The sequence below is a fragment of the Anolis carolinensis genome, chromosome 1, assembly GCF_035594765.1.
Source record: "Anolis carolinensis isolate JA03-04 chromosome 1, rAnoCar3.1.pri, whole genome shotgun sequence".
Classification (NCBI taxonomy): Eukaryota; Metazoa; Chordata; class Lepidosauria; order Squamata; family Dactyloidae; genus Anolis; species Anolis carolinensis.
In genome coordinates this window covers 225635050-225662128 of record NC_085841.1, presented here as the reverse complement: position 1 = coordinate 225662128, position 27079 = coordinate 225635050, and the positions used below count along the sequence as shown (strand labels likewise).

Sequence of the window (27079 nt, the reverse complement as noted above, 5' to 3'; positions counted from 1 at the left end):
TTCTCAGTATTCCAACCACATGCAGTAAGATATGTGTAACTGTTAAAATAAATGTGAAACAAAAATCTTTAAACTTTAAACACATTCCCAGAATCAGCATGGAATACACCCCCCTTTATGTAGTATACTTTATTTTCAAAGATTAGATTCTTAGGACATGATGGAGAAAAATATTAGCTATCCATTAATTATATTCTTTATATTCTTGTTCATATCTGCTTTTCTTGAATAGCATATATTTTGTGCATTGTTTACATTGATGAGTCACATCTGAACCCAAACATAGGGACACCATGCAGATTAACCCAAACAAAATGTAAACAAAAATAGAAATTTGTAAAAATGCATATGATGCATAAGTACGACACCCATATCCACAGGGAATAAGTTCAGAACTTGCCATGCAAACAGAAAACCCTGGATAAGAGCAAACCTTATTTAGGGGTGATGATTTTGGCTAGAGATGGAGTGGATAAGATGGGATAGGAGGAATTGAATGAGGAGTGGATCACTGAAAGCAGCTTGAAGAGCTGGCTGTTGCATTGTGGTGGCAGACTGGGTTCTTGGCAGGAAAGGAGTCTGTAAAATTCATGTTGGGGGTAAAATGTCATGCACTACAAAAAGCTTGGGCTTACTGTCTCTGCTAGCCAGTTTTCCTGCTTTCTGGGCTCTTGCTTGCCTCTTGGACGCCTTGTGTAGTAGCACTCAGACTCTCCAGGGCACTGCAAGACACCATGGGACTATGCTTAGTATTTTTTCCCCCTCATCTTGCAGTCTCATGTTGCCACTAACATAACTGTTGCTTTTTGTCCAGTGACCTTGCAACATTGTTGCATGAAGGGGGGAACTGGGAGCTGCTGGTTCAGCCAGCCCAAATATTTTTTTACTCCCTTCAATATTTATTTATTTATTTATTTGCTACATTTATATGCCGCCTTTCTCACCCCAAAGGGGACTCAGAGCAGCTTACAAATTAAATTTACATATAATATTATATTATTAGCATAGTACAATACTGGTAATGAATTACTATATTGTACTGTATCAATATATTGTAATATTATTAGTAATATTACATGTAAAATATAATATATAATTAATTAATAATTGAAATGAATGATTTCTGCTGGAAATGACCATAGAATTATCCTGTAGAGCTCAGAGGTATGCTCTCTAGGATTTTGCTAGGTCCTCCAGGACAAGTCTGGAAACTTCTGGTGGAAGCATACCATAGAATTGCCTGCAAGACCTAGAAATTTCTAGCGAAGTATTTTATCAGATGGTAGTAGGTGAAACCAGGAGTACCTCTCTCATGTGCATATGGGTCATACTATACAACAAATACATAGGGTTAAGTATAAAATGCTAGCATTCTAGCATGCTAGTATTCTAGTATTTTTATATTTAACACCATTTAACTGTTATAGATTCCATTTGTGTTTTTGTGTAATTCATTTTGTCTTTAAAAGTTGGCAGAGGTTGCAAAATAAGGTTTTTTGAAATTTGAAGCTGTGGAAAGACTGGGATTTTTCTTGGGAAAAATTTTCCATACAAAATTAATAATATAATTATTAGGACATTTTGCTGATTGAAAGTAACTTTATTACATAAGGAACATAAACTATGTTAGAACTTTGGCATAAACCTATGTTAAATAAGTTTAAAAGGTTTAATTTAATTTAAAAAATCGCATGTTGAATTTACTTGAAATTTTTTTTGTTGATCACAAATAATCTACTTTGCCTTTGGCTGATTATGGGTAGTATGCAGATAATACCAAAAAAGCTAATAAATACTAATGAAACAAAAACATTTAGTTTGCTCATGTCCTTCATAGGGCCAAGCAGTCATGAATCACTTGTATGAAGAACTAAGAAAAGGAATCTAAAACTAAGTATTATAATGATGTGGATAATAATGTTACATATAGGTAATTCTATCAGAAATAATTTATTCATTGTTCTAAATGGAAAATATTCATAACAGGTCTTTTGAAATCTAGGACAAAAGAGCTTGAAGAAAAAAAGGGAACCTTTCTCTCACAGTTGCCAGTTGTTCCCTCACTCCAGGCCTTCAGATTTTTAGGCAGATGTGGATTAAAGCATCTTCATCTCAGGTCCCCAAAATTGTAAAATTACTTTAGATAACTTTTCATAGCTATCTAAGGTAATTATTTAGCCCATGTACTACAGATGGAGAAGCCACTTGAAGGAGGGTCTCAGTTAATGTTAAGGAATTGGTTGGTATATATTGGAAAAGACATTCTTTGAAAAGTACTGATATTAGAGTTTGAAATGCCTTTGATATAGAGTCTTCAATGCTATGAAAACATTTCTTCTGTCTGTATAACGTCTCTAAACGTAACACAGGCATAACATTTCAGTGGTAAACTGGAAAGCAAGACAAGTTACTAGAGCCTGTTGTTTGTCACTATCTGGATAAGTTTGTATACTTTTTGTAAAAGATAAATGATAACGGCAGACTTGTAGGGTTTGCCCAAGTCAAGCATCACATACTGCTCCTGATATATATTCCAGGTTCCTTAAGGCAAATAATCTTTTTCTTGTGTTTGCCCTTAATTCTGTTTTATAGATTGGAAATCATGGAAGAATGTGCAACATAAATACCAGCCAGAGGTCCAGAGCAGTGTGCTCTTGCATACTGCCTGATTGTGTTTGCTTTGCTCCTTCTGTAATCCATTTGTAGTTTCTTTATTTTTGGAGTTGGGAAGACTTTGATCCTCAAGCTGTTTCTGTCTGCAACTCTCAGCCCAGTTGTAGTGAAATTTGGAGTTTTCCTGGTAGTGATATATGATGCCTTGAAAATCAAGATTTGGGCCTTTTTTTCTTGAATATGATAGTGTGGCATGTTGTTTCGTTATTGCCTTATGGCTCTAATTTGTTTCACTAAAGACAAGCTAGAATCCCTGATTTTTTCACATCACAGTAACCATAATGTAAACAGGAGAGCTGTGGTTTTAGCTGTTCTTCTTGGCAGGAGGAGCCTAGTATAAGTCATTAGATGTGCACCAGTATGTTGCACATAAAATATAAGTCATAGTTCTATGAAACATTGGTTTATTGTACTGTAGTTGATATGAGGCTGTTTATTGGTTTGTGTTTTCCCAACATGACACCCAAGCAACTCACAGGTTAAAGTAGGTATGGACAAAACCAGGCCCGCAGGCTAGATGTGGCCCCTTGGACTCTTTCCTCTGGCCCTCCTCTATCTCACCACCCTCTTAGCATGAGGACATGGTGGCAAGTAAAGTTTTAAAATATTATAATAAAGAAATGTAATAAATGTTAGATAAAGTTAAATAAACTTAAAAAGTTGCATAAAATACATGTATGCTATTTTTAAAACACTTTGAAAATAATACAAACGTAACAATGTACCAAACTCCTCTCCCCCATTTAAATACTCTTCTACAATGACTAGTTAATTGTCAAAAGCCAATATAAAAAGGAGCAGCTGCTGAGAATTCTCTTTCTGCTCCTGTAGTGAAGGGACCAAGAGAAATCCTCTTCAAGGTTCTTATAGAACTCAGGCAGGCTCATATGGGATGATGCAATCCTTCAATCTGATTTGAGCCATAGGAAGCAGCCTCTGAAATTTGCCTCTCCAAGATGAATTGGTCTCCATTGAACATAAGATTTCTTCTTCTTATTATTATTCATATAGTTGATCTCATTATTTGACAGCCATGAACATATTTCTGGTTGTTCTGCCATTAATCATTACAGTGTACAAATAAACTAAAATATTGAGTATGTACAGTTAAATAAAGGTGTCTCAAAATATATGCACAGTTTAACATCAAATTGTAGCTATGGTGATTATTTGAAGACTAAGTAAATATATTTATATTGAATAATAGCTATTATAATAGCTAAGGCTACAAATTCCATCTTCAATTAATATTTTATGTAAGGCTGTTACAAATGTGCAAACTGGGGTTATGCTTCATATTCACAATCCCTACATAATTTATTTATTTATTTATTTTATTACATCACTTCTACCCCACCCTTCTCACCCATCAGGGGACTCAGGACGGCTTACAATATAAACATACACATCAAAAAACAGTTTTCATCAAATTTAAAAATCCATCAAGATTATATAACCTCCAGTTTAGGGCTACAATAGGGATTGTGAAAGTCCCCCAATTTGCTTGTATTGGAAAGCAGTTGCTGCAATCGATGCAGGTCTGTTCCCCTGTTACATGTGAAGTAGTTAGTTGCTGTTTCTATGAACCTTCCATAAGAAAACAATCTCTGGTATGTGAGGGAATTCTGGTAGGGGTCCTTCTCCTTCCTATTACGCCAAGGATGAGTCAGTGGAGGGAGTGAAAATGGCAGTCAGCTGATTTCTGAGCAAAATGGGAACAGATCCCTGTCAATCACAATGGCTGCTTCCAAGTAAGTATGATATATGTTGATTTTGTTGTTTCCAATCTTCCAAAATAAATCCACTTTGACCGTGAATTATTGGTATTTCTACTGGTGTACTGCTTGTAATTGGTAGAAGGAAAAAGGTAGAGATTGATTTATGAGTGAGGCATATAAGAATTTGGTGGATGAGGAATTATTGTTTTCTAGTTATGATCCCTACTGAATACATTAGAGTGACTATTTACTTACCTGACAGGTGAGACACCATGATCACATTGGAGTGACACTGTGAATCTGCTAAACATATTTTGATTATGTGAAACTGGAGTAGTAAATACCATGTACATTTCTAGAGGGTCTATTATAAATACTTTGTAAGCATCAGTTTTTACATGTCCCAACAGTCTCTCCCAACAGTGACAGATTTCTCTGTCAGAGCTGCTGCACATCTCTGTAAAAGTGAACTGTTCTGGTATAATAGATCATTACATTGGTGAAAAATGCAAACAGAATTGTGACTGATTGTGTGGAGCAAACACTGAATGCTTGCTGACTGTAGAAGAAGAAGAAGAGAGAGGAATTGACATGTCTCCAGAGAGAGTGTGGGCTGCTGATTGACTTTGAGAAGAGCACTGCTTTCACACTCCAGTGCTTTGTTGTAGGCCCCACCATTCTCTTATTCAGGCAGTCCCCTAGTTACAAACATCTGACTTACAAATGACTCTTAGTTAGGAATGGGTATAATAAGACAACAGGAAGTGAGATATATATATACCCCTCAAAAGGGAAATTCCTTCCTGGAAGACTTATCATGGGAAAAAGGTGTCTCCACTGAAGCTTTCTCACCAATCCATGTTTTCACACAAGCTATTTTTTTTCCAAAATCCAGTTATCACAGGGACAGAAAGTGAGGTGAAATCTTCTGAACAGGGGCATAGACAGCAAAACAAACACCCCAGGAGTGCTAACCCTTTCCTATGCCATCCAACCCCCCCCCTCCCCCCGGAATGAAACTTAAAAATGTACCTGTTCCAAGTTACAAAAAAAAATACAACTTAAGAACAGACAGAATCTTATACATAACTTGGGGGCTGACTGTAATGAAATGTATGGTGTTACAACATATCTCATGAAAGCCTTTCGGTTGCAGTTTTTAAAATATATGATTTGTAAAATAACACATTTCCAAGATTTTTGTCATTTCTCATTATGTTCACACAACACACATACAAACTAAATGACACATTAACATGTCATGACACACATTTTAGAAAGTACTGTGTTGCAGGACTTATTGGTAAGGGAAAGAGATTCTATTTGAAAGCACTATTTCCCGGCTTCAGAAATATATGAATGTGAAGATCCACACTTTGTGTGTGTGTGTGTGTGTGTGTGTGTGTGTGTGTGTGTGTGTGTGTGTGTGTGCAGTTGACTATTGGAATATCTGGTGCCTGTCAGCAAGTGAGGGAATCTTTGAAGTTTAGATAGCTCAGTACAAGAGGACTCTTGAGTGAGCTTAGTGATTTGTGTAGTGGTAGATTGTGGGCTGCTTCTGTCTGTTGGTTTGTATCAAGGCAGATGGGAGAGGAGGTTCTTTTTTCTTCTCTTGTGAGTATCCCCCCCCCCCAAACTGAATTAAAAATGGATCTCTACAGCCTGGGCATCTAGGAGGAGTTGAGGGATCCAGCACATCTAAAACTAGTCTATAATGTGAACGTTCGGGGCTTACTCAAATAATGCAAATGATAAGCTTTGCCTGTAGCACGTTCTGCAAATCTTCTATATATATATATTAAAGGGTAATGGAATCACGGCACCGGACAAAACAACTAAACTAAATGCCCCACAACCTCAAAAATTGACAGCACAACCTCTCATCCACGCCTCTACGTTCATACAACAAAAGGAAAGGAAAATTAAGTCCTAGCCACAGCAACGTGTGGCCGGGCACAGCTAGTATTGTAATTATAGTAGTTTTAGGAATGAGGTGCTCTTCCTCTCTTGTTAATGGAGTTTCTTTCTCCGGGCTGTGGCGCAGCTGTTGAGCAGCTGCCTTAAATCACTCTGACCATGAGGTCATGAGTTCGAGGCCAGCCCGTGGCGGGGTGAGCACCCGTCAATTAAAAAAAAATATAAAAAATAGCCCCTGCTCGTTGCTGACCTAGCAACCCGAAAGATAGTTGCATCTATCAAGTAGGAGATAAGGTACCACTAAAGTGGGGAGGCAAGATTAACTAATTTATGACCTGGAATGAGGAAGTGAGGAAGTGCCGTCAGTGTGGATGATGAAGCAGCTGCTCCCCGCTGTGGCCAGAATCGAACATCCCCTCAGAAGAAGGTTAACTTGCCTCTGCGTGTGTCTCTCAGTCTCTGTTTGATGTGTTTATGGGCATTGAATGTTTGCCCTATGTGTGTTATAATGTGATCCGCCCTGAGTCCCCTTCGGGGTGAGAAGGGCGGAATATAAATACTGTAAATAAATAAATAAATAAATAATTGTGGAGGGTCTGTTCACCAACTTGTCCTGTCATTGATAGATGTCTGAATTGCCTTTTTATTCTTCTGTAAAACTGATTCTGCTTGTCCTCATAGTCTGAAAAAAGTTTACTTATATCTCTTTTGTGATCAGTAAATCAGAAATAGCATGATTCTCATATGGTAAGTTTTTATGCGTTGGTGAGAAATGCATAGGGTGGCCATAAACCAACAGGTGTCTTTCCTGAAGATCTCAGGGCCCAGGCAGGTTTGTACAAGGGGATGCAGTCAGCCAAATAGCCTAGACCTGAACTGTCTAGGGCTTTAAAGGTTATAACCAGCACTTTGAATTGTGCCTGGTAACAGACTGGCAGCCAGTGGATCTGCTGCAACAGGGAGTTGTCCACTCCGTGTAGCCAGCCTCAGTGAGCAACCTGACTGTAGCTCTTTGGACCAGTTTCTGAGCAATCTTGAGAGGCAGCCCCACATAGAGCGCGTTACAGTAATCCAGATGGGATGTAACTAAGGCATGTACCACCGTGGCCAGATCTGGCTTCTCAAGGAACGAGTTAACTCTGGTTTAATCCAAAGTAATCTGAGGCATTGTTTGGACACCTCAGGTTAATCTGAAGCCCATCACGGGTTTTGGGCCTGTGTGGAAGAGCTCTAGATTGCAGACCATGGGCCATGAGGATCCCCTTGGGTCCTAGTGTAGACTCTTGTGTACCATCTCAATTGATTTACTTACTTGAAGGACATAGAACAATTTTGCGACTTTCCTCAAGATTGTTTTAGGCCCTGGGATTTTTTTTTAAACTACAAGTACAGTAGAGTCTCACTTACCCAAGCTAAATGGGCCGGCAGAAGCTTGGATAAGCGAATAACTTGGATGATAAGGAGGGATTAAGGGAAAGTCTATTAAACATCAAATTAGGTTATGATTTTACAAATTAAGCACCAAAACTTCATGTTATACAACAAATTTGACAGAAAAAGTAGTTCAATACGCAGTAATGTTATGTTGTAATTACTGTATTTACGAATTTAGCACCAAAATATCACGATATATTGAAACATTGACTACAAAAATGGCTTGGATTATCCAGAGGCTTGGATAAGCGAGGCTTGGATTAGTGAGACTCTACTGTAGTTTCTTTGATTGATTAGACAAATATCTTGTCCTGGGCCTAAAACGTGCTGGGAATAAAGCTTGGAAAAATTGACACAATGAAGCATCTTAAAGGTATGGGTAGCTGTTTAAAAAATAGAAAAAAGAATTAAGAACTTGATGGAGATGTAGTGCCCAAAATTTCAGTGTGAGAATTTTAAGTGTTAGGTCCCATCTTGCTTTTAAGCACTGATGCATTAATACAAATGTACTATCAAACTTTTGTTTAAATGTAAGTAAATGTACATATTCTACAGTACATGGCCAAGACCCACATCTATTTCTGTGACTATATGTATGGGAAATGTGTTGTCGAAGGCTTTCATGGCCGGAATCACAGGGTTGTTTTGTTTCTTTTGGGCTGTGTGGCCATGTTCCAGAAGTATTCTCTCCTGACGTTTCGCCCACATCTATGGCAGGCATCCTCAGAGGCTGTGAGGCAAGGAAAGGAAAAAAATATATATCTGTGGAGAGTCCAGGGTGTGGCAAGAGTCCTTTGTCACTGGGAAGCCAGCATTAATGTTTCAGTTAATCACCCTAATTAGCATTGGAAAGGTTTTGTCTCTTGCCTGGGGGGCATCCTTTGTTCAGTTATTAGCTGTCCCTGGGGCTCCTCTGTCCTCAGAGTGTGGGTTCCCATCTACTGTTTTGATTCTAGAGTTTTTTAATACTGGTAGCCAGATTTTGTTCATTTTCCCAGTGATAAAGGACTCTTGCCACACCCTGGACTCTCCTCAGATATATATTTTTCCTTGCCTTGCCTAGTTTATCCATGCCTCATAGCCTCTGAGGATGCCTGCCATAGATGTGGACAGAATACTTCTGGAACATGGCCACACAGCCCGAAAGACATACAACAACACCGTATGGGAAATCTCTGTTGTGTGTGCATCAATACATAATGGTCATATATGATATACTACACAGAGAGTGTGCATGTAACCATTCCAGTGCGATGATTATGTCTATATATTTTGTGAAATTTTAAATGTGTGTTCTGGCGCAGGCTGGAGAGCAAGCCAGCTGTAACCAGCTGCAATGAATCACTCTGACCAGGAGGTCATGAGTTCGAGGCCTGCACGGAGCCTATGTTTGTCTTGTCTTTGTTTTTTGTTAAAAGGCATTGAATGTTTGCCTATATGTGTAATATGATCCGCCCTGAGTCCCCTTTGGGGTGAGAAGGGCTGAATATAAATGCTGTAAATAAATAAATAAATAAAATGAGAAAGTGCAGTAAGTTCAAAGTTATCCAGTGTCTTGAAATGTAGTATTGGGGGTGCAGTAGCTGTCAGGATGTTCACCCATGCCCATTGCATAATTTATGCCCAGATTTCCACCTCTTTGAATATTCCGCTAGGTATGCCTTGTGGCTCTATGAATAAGTGGTATTGCCACTGAACTGAAGCTCCTATTAGTCATGCACTAACAAGACCTCTTGTAAGATTTCTTTCTGATTGTACCATAGCAAAACAGGCCAACCAAATACTTTAGAGTCGTGAATGTTCGTGTTTACGAAGATATCAGAGGACACACGTTACATTTCAAAGCACTACTTGGTTTCAGAGCAGTTCATCCCATTTTTACAAACATACTATACATTTATGTGTTAGTATTTTGCCTCGACTAGTCACATCTAAATATTCTGTCACAATGATGGACATTTTTTTCACTACAATTATATTGTACCAAGCAAGCAACATCCTTGCACAATATTTATTTATTTATTTATTTATTTATTTATTTATTTATTTATTTATAGCATTTATATTCCGCCCTTCTGACCCTGAAGGGGACTCAGGGCGGATCACATTATATCTATATTTCACCTATATTTCTGAGAAACAATCACTTTGAGGGGCTTCTTCTCATTCCACTTTAGTTAAATGATCACTTTTTAGATGTTACTGAATGTGAGTTTATTTATAGATATATCTAGCCTTCTTAAATATTTACAAGGAGGGGATGAAAAATATGAGTCTCGGCAATGGTGATTGTCACCTTCACATTTGTTCTTTAGAATAGGTTTGTGTGAGTAAAATAACAACCTATCTCAAAGATATTCAATTGGTTTGTTAAGGAAATCTTGTGATCTCAAAATCTCTTGCTGTTTATTCATAATAAGCAAATTTATAGACTGGTTAAATATAGCTGCAGGGCCAGTTGGACAGTGTTATATTATCTTCTGGGTCAATGAGGGGAAGTGATAGATCCTTCTTAGTTCGTGACCTAGGTAAGTGGACCAACAGTAGGAGGATTGAGTAGCAAGCCTCATGGCAACAGAATTGGTAGGCTGTGGTATCCAAGCAGCTGGAAATGGTGTATACTGTTCCATGCACGTGAACCCAAATTTCTAAGGCTTCTTTGTGTGCAGATGAGCGGGGACATTACTATAGTTTGCTTCAGTCCAATTGATCCATTCTATTGGAGGACCAAAATGGCTCCTGTTGGGCCATTTTTGCTAGCAGGGACGTTGGGAGTCAAATGTCCTCTTACAGCCTCATCATACCAGAGCATGGATCCACTTTAAATCGGATTTCTGCCTTCTGAAGAATTCTGGGTTTGTGCTTTAGTGAAGCCCAGGACCTGACAGGCTGAGCAGTTTAAAGGCCCCTCCCTAAACTACAAGCCCCATAATTCTGCAGGAGGCAGAAACAGGATTTAAAGTGGATCTGTGCTCTAGTGTGATGATGTCCTTAAACTGTTGATTTAAGGCAGTGATTCTCAACCTGGGGTCCCCAGATTTTTTTGGCCTACAATTCCCAGAAATCTCAGCCAGTTTACCAGCTGTTAGGATTTCTGGGAGTTGAAGGTCAAAAACATCTGGGGACCCCAGGTTGAGAACCACTGATTTAAGGCCTTATCATGCCTGTTGGGCCACGGACTTTCAGACTACAGTATATCTCTTTTATCAGGGTATAGCTTCATATGTTGACAGGTGCTACACCCCAAATTACTAAAAATCATACACAGCTGTTCAAATGGGACACATGTTCATGTGTGATAACAGGTTTGTGAAGATGTGATCTTCATTGTTGATTTTCAGGATTTGTTGTGGAGTAAAAGGGTTCTTTGGTCAATTTTTCTTGTGGTTTGAAGAGTGAAAAGAAATCACTCATCTGCCCTCTACAGCTTTATAGTTGTACTTAATATTTTCTTCTGATTTGCCAGATATCTTCCTTTTGCAGCTGCCTTTAAAAAAAAATCTATACAAGTGTGCAGCCCACAAACAGGTTTCCTAGTCTGCCAGCCCACATATATTTATATTCTTCATTTATGATTTTTAAAAAGGAAAATAACTTTTGTAAAGGTTCAGCAGATTGCCTGAAGGATATTCTTACTTGGCAAGGTAACCGGAGATTGGAAGTTGCTGTCTGTGAAAATATATTGTTGATGTTCTATAACACCTAGGGACCCGCAGGTTGAGAACCACTGTTCTATATAATCTGTAGGTTCAATGAAGACAGCCAAGTAAAACTTACTTTGAAGTATACTACAGATGAATGAAAACTAGTTTAATTGTTTTAAAGCCATTTTTTTTCGCTTTTGACTATTGCAATAACTTGCATTCCCCTAATTTCATGATTTTAGGGATGAAATGAGGTGACAGGAACAATTTGTGCACTTTGTTGTATTAAAAAAGTAACATATAACTTTAATTCTTTTTAGGAACACCATTTGCAACGAGCTATCTCAGCACAGCAAGTTTTCAGAGAAAAGAAAGAGAACATGGTTATTCCAGTTCCTGAAGCAGAAAGCAATGTCAACTATTACAGTCGTTTATACAAAGGAGAGTTTAAACAGCCAAAACAGTTCATTCATATTCAACGTAAGTTCAGTATTGCTATTTTATATTTTGCATTAACTGTCAAACCCACTGAGTTACCACCATAGTACTTTGGGTGGGAAAGGGGAGTAATGACCTTTTTCTCTCTGTTTTTCCCCCCAAAAAACTAAAAAGGTATTTTGAGAGGTGCTGTTTCCTATACTGATTTTGAAGAAAAGGCTGTAGTCTGCCCTATAATTCACATTAACAATAGAACCTTTTCAGTTCCTTAGTACTAAGAACCAAAAAGCCATAATACACAGAAAGATGCAGAAATGTTTTCTGCTATTTAGAACTTTACTGTATTAATTTGATAGTAACCTGGCCCAAAAAGAAGTGTTAGATGACCAACCAGAATCATTCTTAGAGGTCTTTAGCTCTCCTCTGTTCAGCAAAATAGCAGGTAGACAGTAACAGTATGGTCTCTTCATTTGTGGCTGCAATGAGACTCTTGAGTGAGCCTAACTCTCACAACAAGTTTGATCTTCGTTCATCACTATGTAAGAACTATTGTATTTGCTCAGCCTTGAGACTTTTAAAGAACTTGAACAATTTTAATGTAGCATAAACAGACACTAACCTATTCATAGTGGGCCCTATATTTGCTCAACAGTAGCATAGTGAACACAAAGGTTTTGAGATTCTTATTACATAGCAGCCAATGAGCTCCTCACTCATTACATCAGAGGTGATAGCAAGGGTGTTTGTGGACAGACAGAACAATTAGCTGTTCCTATTTTTGTTAGTGTATTTTGGATTTTTTCCAAACTCTGTTTCTATTGCTTTGATTGTATTTTTTTTGGGGGGGGGGGGCATATGTGTGTTGTAAAATCTCTAGAAGTTTTGAACTCAACAGCAGTTCTTGGAAAGTTGGTAAAAGTAAATCAGAGTTTGTATTCCTAATGGTAGAAAGGGAGTAGTGGATTAAGAGCTTTCCCCACCTGTTTCCAGAAGATCTGCGTTCTTCTATGTAAATGTTGGGAATGAGTTTTATTGCACTATTAAATAAGTATGGTGTTTTAAAAGCCTCTTTATTCTGATTCAGTGTATTTTTCATTGCAATGGCAAAGAAAAGGACAGTTTCCAATATGCTCTTTGTGCAAGCTTCCCAAAAGACTGATTTTCTATCGTTGTGTGGTAGACTAACCTAGAACTTTTTGCTGACTGAAAAGTAAATCTTGTTTCCGTAGTATTGTTTATTCGTATGAATCTTTTCTGCAGAAAATCCCAAGTGGCTAGTGTGCGCTCAGTTAAATAATCTTATCCTTTTTGCTGTGTCTTTACTCCTACCTCATACCGGTACATTGCTTTTAGGTAATCTTGCTTCATGTTTCATGTTAGGTTTCCTGTTCCAGATAAGTTTTTAAGCCAGACAGAGAAATAGAACTGGTCTGCTAATGGGGATACAATTTGGAATACTAATGCTGTCATTGGAACAATATCTAAAGACAGAGGATGACACAGTAGCAAATGATAAAAATACAGAATGCTGCAAAGCAATCCTTGTGAAAGGATTCCTGTTTGATGCCATGTTTTCCTCTGAGAATTTCCTCAGGAAACTTTTTTAACAAATTGTTTTGTAGGGTTTATATGCCCAAACACAAGGCCTATCTTTATATACAAAGATAGTCTACAGGAAGAGGTGCTCGAGATGTTTTGTTGTCCTTTCATAACAAGAACTATTGCTTTGTCCCCTCCTGGGTTGTTTTTTCTCAGCTATCATGTTTTCTGCTCTCTCTCCCCCCCCCTCCAATTGTTTTTAATTTTAAGATTGTGGTTGAACTATTACTTTGTTCTCAGATACCAAATGGTTATGGGCTAGTACCTGGTTTATGCTGGTTGCGAAGAGCTAGTGTAATATAATTTCTGATAACTCATCCATTACTGTTGTAAGAAAAATGCATTTGAACCGTCTTCAAAAGAATACAACTTCGTCTTTTATTTATGAATCTTCTCTCTTAATCTTTTATTTCCTAATTACTAATCTAGGTTCTAATCCAGCCTTTAAAGGGGATGTCTGGAGAATATTTATAGAAAGAATGTCTATTTTTTATGTATCCATTATTTAATTGTACTTTAGGACAACTTTCTAAACATACTTATTTTGCTACTGAATTGTCCTTTGTAAAATAGGATTGTTCAAATTAGACATTGAGTAAGTAAGACCAAGAAATAATTTAAATATATTTCACTTTTCTCTGGCCTCACTGTTTGTAATCCTCCTTGGTACATTTGATGAAGTGAATTGTGTCCACAAATGCTTCTTTCATTATTTGTTCGTCTTCAAAGCCATTAAACTTTTTCAAGTTCGGCTCTCAGTCCTTCTAGGTTTACTGTTTTGCTTTCCTGTGCAGTGTATAGAGTGAATAATGTACTTGACTAATCTCCTTTTTCTATAATTGCTTTCATAAATGGATTATCCATTTCAAGATTGCATTTATATTATGTTTTCTTTGCATTTCAGCCTTCAACCTGGACAATGAACAACCTGATTATGATATGGACTCAGAAGATGAGACATTATTAAATAGACTAAATCGAAAGATGGAAATCAAACCACTGCAGTTTGAAATTATGATAGACAGGCTTGAGAAAGCTAGTTCTAATCAGGTATTATGCTCTCAAAAAACCCATATCTTATATTTTGCTAATAAAATTGAATATTGATAATATGCTCTCAATGTGAATGTCTTTATTTACATCTCATTATTCATTAATGTATTAAGATAGTTTTAAGTAATTATTGATTCACCTCATTTTTGGGGGTTTTCACTTGTGCAGAAATACTGGCAAAAATGTGGGGCATTTCAAGTTTCATGTTTGAGAGTGTCTTTGGAGAATCCTTGGTCAGGCATGGAAACGATTGGGTGACCTTAAGCAAGCCTCAGAAGCAGACTGAAACACTTTCAGCCTCAGAGGAAGGCAAAGGCAAAACTCCTTTTGCCAACAAAATCCTGATAGGGTCACCATAACTCATAACTGACTTGAAGGAACAACACTAAGAAAATAGATAATAAACATGCTTAATAAAGAGGGTGTGTTTTTTTTAGTATTCCAGTGATCTTAATTATGTTAATTAATTACAAGTTTCTGGGATCCCCTTTTCTTCTGAAAGATGAAAACTGGGCCATAGAAACCACATGACATCTCTTACCAACAACCTTTCATCATAAGACAGCAGTTTTAGATAATCAACAAATTGTAATTTCTGAAGAAAGTAAGATTTAAGATGACAGATACAGTCTTATGGTGTTATGGCATGGGAGGCCATTTACCCTTATCTAGCAGAGCATGAGAAGGCATCTGTTAGAATGTAAGTCAGAATAAGCATTTAAAAACCTTGGAATGTTTCACACAAACTCGAATTCAGATGCAGAAAATACTCAATAGTAGTATAAGCTTTTTGTAGGTGCCAATAAATGATGTATGATTACGGACTCAAAAGCAAGTTCTTCTAAGTAATTAACCAGATTTAAATTTTCATTGGAAAGGTATTTGTTACAAAGATTTCAAATGAGTTACTTAAAACAATTGTCTAAGTGTACAAAACTTCAAAAATGTACATTTATGGGCATACAAAATGAACTATTAGAAAACTGATCATTTAGATGTTGTATAGCTCATTACTATTTAAAAGTATGGTCTGTGGACCAGTGCTTCTCCGTGAGCTGTCGATTGCTGGATTGCAACATGTTTCTGGGAAAGAAAGAAACAGTTGTAGACAATGGGCAGAAATATGGCACCCTTATATCAGACAGCTTAAGAAACACAGATTTACCTATTGGATATCCTGTTTTATTTTTTGAGATTCTGAAAACAGTAATACAAAATTAAGGATGCTTGGTGTGGGCTAAAGGTTAAATATATCTGAAACTAATTAACGTAATGGCCAGAATTTAAAAATCAGTTCATCATGCCACCTAGGTTTTTTTTTTAAATCATTTGTAAGCAAAACCTTCTAGAATGCACGTTCTTTTGTTTCATGATGCTCTGGTAAGAGGACAGTGATAGTAAAAGTAGGCAGAATAGACTGAAATCTTTTAGTTTACCTAGTAGTTGCATTACAAACACTTTAGGCCAAATCCAAAGTGAAATTTTACTTGCCAGGCATCAGTGTAGACAACTTCAGAAGCCTGAATGCTAGACTATATAAATTAACTTTTATAAATATTTAAATGTGATTTGAAGCATGGTGGTTTTTATTAGCTGGTCATAGAAGCTAAACTAAAGCTACCTAGCTGTAAGGAGTGAGATTCTGCCATCTCTCCTCCTTCAGAGCTTGCTTCTTCCCCTGAAATATCTGTGAGTTGGTTCTCTCTCCTCCCTCCATGTTGGTGTAGGCAGAAGCTAGAGAGATTAAAGGGATTCTGAACAAATTGTAAGGCTTGTCAGCTCCAACTGTGTTGCTGTGGGTTAGTCTTCTTTGGAAGAATACGCCAAGACACACAAGGGCTGAAGATACCATACGGCTTTATTGTTCGGAATACAAGAGTCTGCTCTACTGCCCATGTATATAGGCCTGGCTGCAGTGTTTAAAATCACTCTTAGAGTCCTGGCGCCTGGAGGTTGCCCATTCCCACATTCCAGAGTTCCTTTTCCACCACCTCAGGGCAATTGAGTTTTATGGCTGGTTCGTATGTCCTGTCCTCCCTTTTGGCCTATGGCCATGTGCTCTGTGTCAGCGCTCTGTGTCTGGAGATGTCATGAGATGGGGATCATGACACTAACAGTGAGGCAAATTGAATATAATGAAGTAATTCCATAAATTTTAATTTCATAATTCCATTCCATAAATTTGAAGTGAAGAATGATTAATTTTAGTAAGCTCAAGCTAATGGGAAGATCTATCTTCATTTTGGGAATGAGAATAAAATTTTATGTAAATTATGACTTCCTACATCTTTATACTCTAGCTTTTCTGGTTGGCCATGTTAATTAAATGTCACTTATTTGCAGAACCTTGGTTGTATGGTTCAAACACTCCAAAGTCCAACCATTACAATCATAGCTACTGTATAGCAAGGAAAGAAGCTCATTTGCTTAAGTACTGCAGTGCTAAGTGCAATAATGCAGCTGTATAAAGATGTATTGACATTTTCCAGTTTGTTTTCCACTTTGGTTGAAAAAACAAATTGATTTACTTTTGTGTCTCTAAATTGATAGAAATGTCAGGTCCTTTTAACCAAAATATTCAAAAAGTACCTAGCTCTTTTTTACAGTACTGGGAAGGGAGAGAATATTAATAGAAGAAGGATAATTGTATTTATGCATACAATAAACACATATGTTAGAGAGAAGAAAGCAACAAATATTTCTTACAAACATTAGTAGGAACCAGGTTCTATAGTCTGCAGAGCCACATTGTTCTTCAAAGGTTTTGTTAATAGACACAGGCTGTCTTTTTGTTTTTTAACAAAATATATAGTTTTGTTAAAATAGAAAAAACTTTGGGACTGAAAATTTACATGGGCCAGAATCTCATACAGCATGTAGCTCTCAGTATGACCTAGTATACTACTTTGTCTCTTTCATTTCTGCAAAGTGGCAGTGGCAATAGCGAGAAAGGGCTGCTTCCTCTGAGGCATTTCCAGGTGTCAGGCATCAGAACTACTGTACATGGCTTTGTGCCAGTGGTCCTTTTTTAATCCACACTTAGCCATCTTTGCTTTTGTTTTCACTGTTGCCACTGCCTTTATCTTAGATACCAGAAAAAACCTTCCCACTTTCCACTTTTGAAACCCTTGTGCAAAATACTGTGTTTAGTGCTAAAATTCATCACTACAGAGAAAGCAAAAATGCAGTATAAAATTACATGGTGAGTCTCAACCCTACCCCAATCATATTATTTTATATCATAAAATTCACATCTCTACCATTGTTTAAGAAGTTATCTGCAGTCTTTCACTTTGTGTAGTATAGCCCATATTCTTTCTTCACAATTTACAGTTTTAATTATGTCAGAAAAAAGGTTTAACACACTGTGCACCAAAAGGTGCATATTTATACTTTTCCTGCAAAATTGTCATTTTGAGTTATGGTGAAAGTCAGTCTGTCTACCTGATTACTTCTACAGAATTCCATTGTTATTTTTCCCCCAGCTGGTAACACTTCAGGAAGCTAAGTTGCTGCTCAATGAGGATGATTATCTTATTAAGGCGGTCTATGACTACTGGGTAAGAAAACGGAAGAACTGCAGAGGACCTTCTCTCATTCCCCAAATCAAACAGGAAAAAAGAGATGGCTCCACCAACAATGATCCATATGTGGCTTTTCGGAGGCGAACAGAGAAAATGCAGACAAGAAAGGTAAGCATCTCAATTCTATAGTTTTACAATCTGTAATTTTCCAAATGTCAATTGAATGAAACTGATTCTTAAGTTGAACTGAAATGTTAGCTGCTGCTTAGTCGCATAGTCGCTTCAGACTCTTCGTGACCTCATGGACCAGTCCACGCCAGAGCTCCCTGTTGACTGTCACCGCCCCCAGTTCCTTCAAGGTCAAACCAGTCACTTCAAGGATACCGTCCATCCATCTTGCCCTTGGTCAGCCTCTCTTCCTTTTTCCTTCCATTTTTCCCAGCATCGTGATCTTTTCCAAGCTTTCTTGTCTCCTCATGATGTGGCCAAAATACTTCAACTTTGCCTTTAATATCCTTCCCTCCAGTGAGCAGCCGGGCATTATTTCCTGGAGGATGGAGTGGTTGGATCTTCTTGTGGTCCAAGGCACTCTCAGGATTTTCCTCCAACACCAAAGTTCAAAAGCGTCTGTCTTCCTTCGCTCAGCCTTCCTTATGGTCCAGCTGTCATAACCATAAGTCACTACGGAGAATACCATTGCTTTGACTATGCGGACCTTCGTTGCCAGTGTGATATCTCTGCTCTTCACTATTTTATCAAGGTTGACCATTGCTCTCCTCCCAAGAAGTAAATGTCTTCTGATTTCCTGGCTGCAGTCTGCATCTGCAGTGATCTTCACGCCTAGAAATATAAAATCTGTCACTGCCTCCACGTTTTCTCCTTCTATTTGCCAGTTATCAATAGGTGTGGTTGCCATGATCTTGGTTTTCTTGATTTTTAATTGCAACCCAGCTTTTGCGCTTTCTTCTTTCACCATGGTTATAAGGCTCCTCAGTTCTTCTTCACTGTCGGCCATCAGAGTGGTATCATCTGCGCACCTAAGGTTGTTAATGTTTCTTCTAGCAATGTTAACTCCGCCCTTGGAATCGTCAAGCCCCGCACATCGCATGATGTGTTCTGCGTACAAGTTGAATAGGTTGGGTGAAAGAAATGTTAGAGTAGTAGTTTATTTATACCCACCTTCTTTTAGTACAGTTGTTTCCCCAACTCCATAATTTTAGCAAGTTTAGAACAGTGAAATTTTCAGGGAAGGTAATACAACAACAACAACAACAACAACAACAATGTATTTATTTACATCCTGCTTTTATCCCTGAATGGGATCCAAAGCAGCTCACAACATTTTAAAAACAGTATTAACAACAAACACATGTAACAATAAAACCATCTATAAGAATGACATAAAAGGTAAAGTAACTAGAAAAGATTATCAGAGAATAATTGCATATTTTATTTTCCAGAACACTACAGATCTCAAAAATGGCAGCATGTGTCCAAATTGGGATTTAGTCTTTACCCTGTTTTACCCTTTAAAATCTTAGGTGTTTGTCCATGGTATTCTGCAACTCTTTGATAGTTGCTAATTTTGAATAACAGTTATATGCCACTACTTAGACCAGTGATGGCCAGCCTATGACACGTGTGTCAGTACTGACACACCTAGCCATTTTTGCTGACACACTGCCGCATGCAGATTGATTGGATGAGTATATCTTTTGTGGCCAAATTTGGTGTGATTTGGTCCAGTGGTTTTGTTGTTTACTCCATGGGAATTATGCACATTACATTATCATTCTAATATTATTGTAGTATATTATCATATTATTACTATTATATTATTATTATTATATTATTCATTATTCATTACTACATTGAAACTAGAAGTTTTTGATTTATTAAATACAGTTATATATTACAATTATATATTTTTGTTACTTAAACTATACATATTGCAAAATTATGGGTTACTTTCGAAGTAACACCACCCAAGTCATGCTAGGTTTTTTGGTGAATTTTGACACACCAAGAGTAAAAGGTTGCCCATCATTGACTTAGACCCTAATGATTATGGTAACTAAAACTTAATGAACAAATGGTTTAACTAGAACATGCATATTCAGCTTTAAGCACTCCTACGTGATGCTGGATACCCTGTGATCATTTTCTTTCTGGCTTCAGGGCTGGGATGACCTATGCCCAGGAAAGGTGGGGAAATACAGCTATGCAGTTTTTCTTGGAACTCTAAGTGACTTTCAGTATCATCAGTTGTGATATCCTTCTGAATCCATGAGGGAATAGGTATTGAAGAGATGCTAGAAGTCCAAAAGGGAATGGGTGAACTCTATAACACATGTAAGATCAGACAAAACAAATAAAGACTTTGTAGCTAATTTAACTTTTTCTTATGTTGAACACGATATTCAACCTATTCTAGATGGTCCAGATTCTTAAGGATAATCTTCTCAGTCATTAAGTGCAGCCATATTATATAAATCTTTATAATCGGTTATGCAGGTAACATCTGTATCACATAGCATGTTGAACCTGCTGAGATAGTGCTTCACCTTCAATGGTGACTATCACTCTAATAACATTCAGACTAGATTGCTGTAATTTATTATTTGCATGCCTTCAGAGACTCATTAATGATTGATTGGAATTAGCCAGTGATGTAGAAACCTTCTTACCAGCTGTTGATTTGTTTCTGTTGTAATTCATGGTGCTGATATTAGCACAAAAACCCAATCTGGAATAATACTGGGATGCCTCAAGGAAACTCTTCCCTATTATAAACCTACTAGCTTTGCCTGGCCACGCGTTGCTGTAGCTTATGGGAATCATTTGTTGGCCAGGTGGAATAGCAGTGAATAGCCTTGCAGCCTCAAAGCCTGGCCGTTTTCTGGAGTAGCTGCAGTAGCACCCTCAATCAAAGAGCCTGGCTACTTCCTTAGTAGGGGAATCCTTGTTTGGCCAGCTTGAATTGCACTGAATAGTCTTGCAGCTTAAAAACCTGGCTGGTTTCTACATAGGGCATCCTTTCTAGGCCTGGTTGTATGGGATGGAGTAGCCTCGTGGCTTCAGAGCTTGGGGGTTTTCTATCTAGGGGAAATCTTGGTTGGCCAGGTTGAATAGCAATTAATAGTCTCAGTGTGGCAGGTATGAATGCTGCAATTAGCCACCTTGATTAGCATTTAATGACCTTGCAGCTTCAAAGCCTGTTTGCTTCCTGCCTGAGAGAATCCTTTGTTGGGAAGTGTTAGCTGGTTCTGATTGTTTCCTTTCTGGAATTCCCAATTTCCCTGCTTTCAGAGTGTTGCTCTTTATTTACTGTCCTGGTTTTAGAGATTATATTGTTCTGTATTATTATACCACAGTAATTATTTCATATTACAGTACAGTCTCACTTATCCAACATTCTCTTATCCAGTGTTCTGGATTATCCAATGCAGTCAAGCTTTTAGTAGTTAATGTTTTTGTAGTCAATGTTTTCAATACATTGTGATGTTTTGGTGCTAAATTCATAAATACAGTATTTACTACATAGCATTACTGCGCATTGAACTACTTTTTCTGTCAAATTTGTTGTATAACATGATGTTTTGGTGCTTAATTTGTATAATGATTACCTAATTTGATGTTTAATCGGTTTTTCCTGAATCCCTCCTTATTATCCAACATATTCGCTTATCCAACGTTCTGCCAGGGTGTTTATGTTGGATAAGTGAGACTCTACTGTATATTTATAATCTTATATTATCTGCTTAGAACTGGATTATATGAGGCCCCTTCTATACAGCTGTATAAAATGCACACTGAAGTGGATTATATGGCAGTGTGGACTCAAGATAATCCAGTTCAAAGCAGATAATATAAGATTATAAATGGGTAATATAGCTGTGTGGAAGGTCCTTGAGTCTACACTGCCATATAATCCAGTTCAAATCAAATAATCTGTATTTTATAGGCAGTGTGGAAGAGGCCTGATTGAAGAGGCCCTGGGCGCCATTAAATGGCTGAGTGGGTTGCTAGGAGACAAAGTGGGCGGAGCTTAGCCTTCTGACTGGCTGCAATGGGGAAAAAAACAGTTATTCCTCTCCCTCTAATTAGGACTTTATTTCTCTTGTGTTTTTTTGATGTAAAAACACAGATCGGGTGATTATATCTTTTGTTGCCAAATTTTGTGTGTTTCGGTTGTGTAGTTTTGTTGTTTAAGTTAAGGGGAAAACTATCAGAACATTTAGATAGATAGATAGATAGATGGATGGATGGATGGATGGATGGATGGATGGATGTGAGAATTGAGTTCAGTGTCTGCTTCGTTTCTCCGTATAACTCCCATCTTTGCATGTGAGGTGGGTCACAACTGAGGACAAGGGTCTTATCTGTGATGCAGCCGTCTTATGTAATAATTTTTCAAACTAATCGATACAACACCCATAATTTAAAGTTTCGGTTGTCAGTTGAAAATTGCTCTTGGGCATTTGAGTCGATTTCATTGTATGGCACTGACTTATTTCTGTCTCTTGTAGTTTTGCTCCTTTTAATTCTGACACTGATGAAGTTTTTAGTTGTGTTTATAAATTATTTTAGTGTACCCTTTGTGAATAAATGTGTGCTATAAATATGCCAGAGCAAAAACAATGCATTTCATAATTTATTGCCACTTGGTACAGCCAGTCGTTCTAGTTTTTTCTCCCATGGCTTCCTGCGCACGGCCCTACCCAAGATGCTGTACTCAGACCCTCTTGAAATGCTATCGGCCATGTCTCAATGAGCTGAAGTTGGTGCCTCTTGATTTTGGGTGGTTCCTCCTCTTGCTGCAATGCCCTACATTTTTGGATGGGGAACTTTTAGAGAAATAGAAGAGATACATGTATGTGCAAGTAGAAGGTGACTTTGTATCTAACCCATAGTTACGAAGGTGTTAAAATATTTTGTTTTTGCTCCTGAAGATTAATGAATTGTGACATGAATTTTTAAAGACAAGATTACATTAAGAAATTTCATTGTAGAAGTGGAAATTGCTTGAACTTCCAAAATACTAATGGCTAGTGTCTACATAAGAGTGTGGTTTTTTAATTCAGTCTGACATTATCTTTAATATTTGTTTCTAACAGAATCGGAAAAATGATGAAGCTTCTTATGAGAAAATGCTGAAATTAAGAAGAGAATTCAGTAGGGCCATAACTATTTTGGAGATGATTAAGAGACGAGAAAAGACAAAACGAGAGTTGTTACATTTGACATTGGAAGTTGTGGAAAAACGGTGAGTGAATCAGCTTTTATTCCTGATATTAAGATGTTTTAGCTGAAACAAGTTATGGCCTTTATTAACAAAAGTTAATTTGGCATTGTGTTACGCATCATATCTAGTTTCCCATTGTTTATCAATAGTAGATTCATTGGGATGCCTTAATTAAAAAACGACAGTAACCAAATCAATACACAGAGAAATATTTTAAAGTATTTCACATAATGTGCTAAATTTGTTATTTGTAACTGTTTTTTAAGATATAATTTGGGTGATTATGGAGGTGAAATCCTTAATGAAGTCAAGCTTAATACAACAGAGAAAGAGATGAACACCACTCCAGCAACTCTTCATAATGGAAACCACCATAAAGTTCAAGAATGTAAAGTCAAGGTAAATAACTTTCACACAGATCAGTTTAATTTTCCAGGACATGTTATCTACGCTGTAGAGTGGAAAGGATGAGACATTTTTAGGCATGCAGTATTAGTTTTGTTTGGACATTAGACAGCAAAAATAAAAATTAGCGTTTAAATTGAAACTCAGAGAAATGCAGCTGGTTATGTTTTTGTTTGTACAATTAGCCCTTTGAGTGCCAATAGCATTTCAGTAGCAATAATATTATCAGAATATTTCAGAAGTGGTTGCTGTGAGAAATTACAAAGATTTGTGGTAACTTTTGGACTATGCAAATACTTTGAAGGAGCTACTATATACAAGGCCATTTGGGGCCACTTGTGCTTGTTCTTCTAGTATGTGTGCAACCACTACCAGAACAGTATTGCCTCTTGAACTAGCCTTGGATACAGCCTTGGATATAGCCCTAACTGCCCAGGAACATGATAACAGCTTTGCTTTGAAACTTCAATGACTGATTAATTCTTTTTAGTTCCTTTCAAGAGGCATCAGTACTATTAAACAATTTTGAGTTATTTTAGATTATTTCATTGATTCAAACCAAGGCAAGCTAGAGATTTTATAATTTAAGTTATTTTGGTAAAGAAATCATCATATAATGTACTATTTAGACCACTGTGTGATAAGATTAGTACTTCAGTTGGTGAGTGTTTCAGATTGGCAATAAATATCTTAAATAGTTTTTTTAAAAAATATTCTAAATTAAGAAGAGTACATTCACTCAAGACGTTTCTCTTTGGAGTTTACTTTAATGACACCTAGTGGTTAACACATTGTAGGCACATACCACTGTTACTTCTGGGTCAAATATTTGTGCCTTATGGGCATCACCAACTCCTAAATTCTGCTGTCTTTATCCATATATGAAATTTGTTTTTTATTTCAAAAACCTGCATGCAGTTTCCCTAATAATTAAACAGTAGTATGAAAATCGTGTCACTTGAAGTTTGGAAGATATTTTAATGAAGGTGTAGTATACACACAAATATTTTTTTAAAATGTGCTAAGTATTTTATTAAGTTGGAACATGGTATAAAAAAGGATAGTGAGTGCTTTTTCTGCAAATAGTTGACACTACATTTTGTGACACTTGTTCAGAGCTTTATTTATTTATTTACAGTACAGTAGAGTCTCACTTATCCAAGCTTCGCTTATCCAAGTTTCTGGATTATCCAAGCCATTTTTGTAGTCAATGTTTTCAATATATCATGATATTTTGGTGCTAAATTCGTAAATACAGTAATTACAACATAACATTACTGCGTATTGAACTGCTTTTTCTGTCAAATTTGTTGAAAAACATGATGTTTTGGTACTTAATTTGTAAAATCATAATCTAATTTGATGTTTAATAGGCTTTTCCTTAATCCCTCCTTATTATCCAAGATATTCGCTTATTCAAGCTTCTGCTGGCCCGTTTAGCTTGGATAAGTGAGACTCTACTGTATTTATATTCCGCCCTTCTTACCCCAAAGGGGACTCAGGGCAGATCACATTGCACACGTATAAGGCAAACATTCAATGCCATAACATAGAACAGAGACAGACGCAGGCAAGGGCTGGCTTCGAACTCATGACCTCTTGGTCAGAGTGATTTGTTGCAGCTGGCTGCTAACCAGTCTGCGCCACCGCCTGGCCTATATAGATGTAATTCAGCGGCCTCCAGGCAAAGCTGAACCACAGTGATAGAGTTGTGCCTGTGTAGAAAGAGGCTAAACTATGTATCTGTCTGAAGAAAAATAAAGGTTATTGCTAACAAACATTGTGGGGTTTTGTTCAAAAACAGCATCCTCACCATTCATCTATAAAAGAGGAAGTAACTGATGTTGTCCGTCAGAAGAAAAAGTATCCAAAGAAGCCAAAAACTGAAAGTGTAATAAGTCCTCAGCAGTCCACTACTGAGCCTTTGCCTACAATCAGTAAAACCGATATCAAACAATATGACTTCCACAGTTCAGATGAAGATGAATTTCCACAGGTAACTTTTAGTGCAGAACTAAACTTCCAGTTGTTGGCAAAACGTTTTTTCAACACAGAATAGGACAAATTCTGGCTTAGTTTGGAGGAGGGCATTGCAATACGTTGTTACTTTAAAACTTGTATTTGTAAAACTTATATTTGTAGAAAGTTTCTAAAAACTGATTATTTTTTCACCATCATTTTTTAAATTATGATACTACACATTAACAATGACTTGGTGTCCAAAGGTTTGCATAGTCTTATTTAAAGGTTTGTGGAATTTTGACTCTTTAAACAGATGATCCCTCCCAGTCTTTTTTGTTTCAAGAACACTTTTCTTCATCCCTGTGAGGTATAAATATGGAGAAAAACAATTCTTCATTTCCATTATGCTCACAATTCTTTTGACAAATTGTGTTTCAGTCAGATTTATAATTGAAATGAGTGCTAAAATTGTTGTGTGGGGAGGACTCGCCAATTTATAACAATTTATCATAACACTGTTTCTAAATCAAATTTAACTTGGCTACTAGGTACCCTCACCAGTGTCAGAACCAGAAGAAGAAAATGATCCTGATGGACCGTGTGCATTCAGAAGAAGAGCAGGATGCCAGTATTATGCTGTAAGAATTCGTGCTTTTATTTTAGATAGTTATTTTTCTCATATTTAGTTGATCAAAAGAAAAAAAACATTGAATTTGTTCCACTTTCTTCCTCTACCCTGTTTGCTTTTTAACTTATGCTTTCTGCTAAGCAACCGCTCATTCAATTTCCCAGCCAGGGCTACTCATTTTGGCAGGCTCTGGACTAGTAGCCATAGTTTTGCTGACTATGGAATCAGCGTGTGAATTAAAAGGAGGGGTGTGTCTGTGTGTGTGTTTGTGGGGGGGGGGGGCGGGATAGTAAAATGGCATTGTTCCGTCATTTCTCAGTTGGTAAATGTTCATGGTGTGTCTGCGTTTTGTTCAGATCTTTTAAGAAATGTTGTTTCTGCTGTTTTCCTCTCAAGATCCAACTTATGTTTTGTTGGAGACTGAGAGCAGACTTTATGTGAAGATGTTATAGATGAAATATTTCTTCACCTTGACTTGTGAGAGCAACTTACATTGAATTATATAATTCATGATTGTTTGGGTTCAGCAGAACAAATTATTTCTTTCCAGGTAATATTTAAAGGAGATAGCACAATTTAAACTTATTTCGCATACATGCTTATGAGTTCCCTTTAGTAGCTTTCCTGACTTTTACTTTATATTATCTTTTTAAAAATTGCACCAAAGATAAAAAGATTTGACCAACACTTTCTGTAGATGGAAGAGATCCACTCACAGAAGTTGCCTTTCTCCATTTTCCGAACAGCTCACCACCCATCACTCCTAGATTCACTCTATTCAGAAAAGTCCTGTGACTATATCTCATTTTCAGGAGATGTTATGAGGAGGTCTATTTGAA

General features: G+C 37.2%; 1 protein-coding gene across 1 annotated transcript in view; it reads left to right on the top strand.

Moving 5' to 3' along the window:
• Nucleotides 1-27079, top strand: part of epc2 (enhancer of polycomb homolog 2) — a 77185-nt gene that overhangs the window by 32247 nt on the left and 17859 nt on the right. Inside the window, exons 2-8 of the mRNA XM_003224975.4 lie at nt 11707-11866; nt 14328-14473; nt 17962-18168; nt 23118-23266; nt 23512-23644; nt 25455-25646; nt 26161-26250. Of these exons, the coding sequence (XP_003225023.1) occupies nt 11707-11866; nt 14328-14473; nt 17962-18168; nt 23118-23266; nt 23512-23644; nt 25455-25646; nt 26161-26250 (1077 nt within the window). The remainder of the gene's footprint in view (nt 1-11706; nt 11867-14327; nt 14474-17961; nt 18169-23117; nt 23267-23511; nt 23645-25454; nt 25647-26160; nt 26251-27079) is intronic.